Source organism: Pteropus vampyrus, unplaced genomic scaffold, assembly GCF_000151845.1.
Source record: "Pteropus vampyrus isolate Shadow unplaced genomic scaffold, Pvam_2.0 Scaffold226, whole genome shotgun sequence".
In the NCBI taxonomy this organism is placed as follows: Eukaryota; Metazoa; Chordata; class Mammalia; order Chiroptera; family Pteropodidae; genus Pteropus; species Pteropus vampyrus.
The window spans coordinates 348,244-351,112 of NW_011889007.1; the positions used below are offsets into that span (position 1 = coordinate 348,244).

At 57.8% G+C, this 2,869-nt stretch overlaps 1 protein-coding gene across 1 annotated transcript in view; it reads right to left on the minus strand.

Annotated features, from left to right (window-relative positions):
* The window catches only part of PTPRS (protein tyrosine phosphatase, receptor type S), a 59,082-nt gene that overhangs the window by 5,443 nt on the left and 50,770 nt on the right, over nucleotides 1-2,869 (minus strand). The window contains exons 20-23 of the mRNA XM_023538594.1: nucleotides 1,195-1,420; nucleotides 783-1,068; nucleotides 390-628; nucleotides 197-275 (exon numbers count right to left, since the gene is read on the minus strand). Coding sequence (XP_023394362.1) covers nucleotides 197-275; nucleotides 390-628; nucleotides 783-1,068; nucleotides 1,195-1,420 — 830 coding nt within the window. The remainder of the gene's footprint in view (nucleotides 1-196; nucleotides 276-389; nucleotides 629-782; nucleotides 1,069-1,194; nucleotides 1,421-2,869) is intronic.

The window sequence follows — 2,869 nt, forward strand, 5'->3', positions numbered from 1 at the left end:
CCAAGCTCTCCCTCACCTCGAGGCCTCTGCACAGGCCGTACCTTCCGCCTGGACACCCTCCCCTGGCCAAGGTTTCTCTACCTCAGCGGTGCTGGCATTCGAGGCTGGATCACCCTTGCTAAGGGCGCACTAGAGAGTGTTGAACAAAATCCGTGGCCTCCACCCATCAGACGCTGGAGGAGCCAACCTCCCCTACTCTCATCACGACAATCACCAACGTCCCGCAGACACTGTCAATTTTCCCCGGGTGGCAGAACTGCCTAGACTGAGAACCACTGATGAAGAAGAGAAGACGGAACCATGTTGTGGACAGCGGTCATCAGTTCAATACAAACGGAAAGGGTCTTCGGCTGTGACTGCACAGGGCTGGCAGTGTCCAGCTTTGTCACCCCAGCAAGAATGGAAGCCCCTTGGGGACAAGGCTGGGACCTTGGGCAAAGGTGAGGTACCTGTAGCCATCGATGAAGCTGGCGTTGATGTAGTCGGAGCCCTCCACGCCCCGGATGGGCTGCAGGCAGACCCGCGTGCTCTCGTACGGCATGATGTTCACCAGGCGGTTCTTGAACTTGTTACAAGGCAGATTGGCACTGATGAAGCGCGACGTGTGGGCTTTGGAGTTGGCCAGCCGCTGTGGGGACGAGGAGGCGGGGCGGCCGTCAGGACGGCCTCCAGCCGGAACGCTCAGGGTCCAGCAGCAGGCAGGGGCTCACTGCCCCCAAACTCTGGTCCCCGGCTCCTGACAGCCCCCCCGCCACTCACGGCAGCCTCCCCAGTCCTCCCACCTTGAACTCGAGCTCCATGCCCGCGACGTGCTCTCCAGGCTCCACCTGGGCCAGCTTCTGGATGTAGGCGTAGAGGCTGCGGGCCGGCACCTCCGTGTTGCCGCAGCCCACGGCCTCCAGCAGGGCCTCGTGGATGAAGCTGTACTGGTCCTCGGTCTGCACCATGTAGTTGCGCTGTGACCGCATGAGCGTCACGTGGCCGTACACGTCCACCGTCTTCTCCGGCTTGATCCGCTCCAGCATGGCGTCGATGACGATGAAGCAGCCGGTGCGGCCCACGCCAGCGCTGTGGGGACAAGCGTGCGGTCAGGGGCCCTCGGGAGAGGGGGCGGGCGTGGGGGGTGGGTTGCAGACTGGCAGAGGGTGAGGGGCAGGGCACAGACGGGTGTCGGGTGAGGACGGACAGGCGCACCTGCAGTGGACCACGACGGGGCCGGCGTCCGGCGGGTTGCAGGTCTTGACTCTCCGCAGAAAGGCCAGGAATGGTGTGGGGTACTCAGGCACCCCATGGTCTGGCCACGCCGTGAACTGGAACTGTCGGACTTCGCGTTTCTCGCTGGAGCCATTCTGAGGACGACAGGGACACCGCCCGTCACGGCAGCCCACACCCACATGCAGAGGACGCCCGAACTCATGGCCTCCAGGCCACCACGCCCCTCAGGGACCCCTGGACACTGAGGGGTCTCCACAAGGAAAGTTTCCTGTCCTGCTCAAACAACATGGCCAACACTGCGCTCCAACCTTCTCTCCAAACCGGCTCCCTGCATCTCAGTGGATGGCAGCTCCATCCTTCCGGGCACTGTGGCCGGGACTTAGGGGTCACCTGCGACTCGACTTCTGGGTGTCTACCCCAGAAACCTGAAAATGTTTATCTGTAAAGACACGTGCACCCTAATGTTCACTACAGCATGATTCACGGTAGCCAAGACACAGAAACCACCGAAGTGTCCTTTGACAGGTGATGGATAATGGAGGAGATGTGGTATGTGTCTACAGCGGAATATTACTTAGCAGTAAAAAAATGTAATTCTGCCATTTGTGACAACATGGATGGCCCCTGACAGTATCATGCTAAGTTAAATAGGTCGGAAAGAAAAGGACGAGAATCATATGATTTCATTTATACGTGGAATATTAAAACTAATGAACAAACAGAACAAAGAAACAAACTCATGGATACAGAAACAGAATGGTGGTCGCCAGAGGGGAAGAGGGGCAGGGGGACGACGAAGAGGGTCAAGGGGGTCACGTGCATGGTGACGGAAGGAGACAGATGTTGGTGGTCAGCACGCAACGGACTGCGCAGGTGTCACGTTATAAAGAAGTACACCTGAAACTTACATGTTATTATAACGTCACCCCGATGCAATTAGTTAAAAAAAAAAAAGATTTCTTGACATTTTCATTTTCTGTCTGTGTCTTGTCCCCACAAGGGCAGGACATTTTGTCTCTCTTGGACCCCGCTGTGTCCTGGTACCCAAGTCAAGGCCTGACCAGTGTATGCTTCATACATGTGAATGAACCCAGAGCCCTCACGCCCTCTGGTCTGTCTACTCAGTTTTCCGGCACTCGGGCCAGGCGTGTGCTGATGTTGAGAGAGGACCTGACTGGAGTCGGGGGTTCCTCACGGTGCTGAAAGCACCTCTTCTCCCCATCACCACAATAAAAAGCGGCCCCTGGATGGCTAACTGCCCCAAGTGAGAACCACTGATGTGGAAGCCAGAGGACAGCGGCCCTCAGTTAAACCCCCATCTGCAGATTGCTCTGCCCCAACCCCAACTATGTGAGGCCAGCAGAGTCTCCCCAGCTCAGTCCGCCGCCCAAGGCTTAGCGCACCCTAAGGGCAGGGCTCAGACTCCGCCAGGACCCCGTCACAGGCCCAGGGCGGGTGAGGCCAGAGAATAAGAGCATAGGTAACACCTCGGGCAGAACAGATGGAGAGAAGACACCAAGTTCATTGCTAAGTTGGGGTCAGCTGGTTTTGCCCTCTTGCTGTGGCCAGAGACAAGAGGCACCCACCTCTGAGCCTCAGTTTCCCCATCCATAAAGTGGGCTTCATGAGGGGTCAACACGCTTGGTCACCTGTC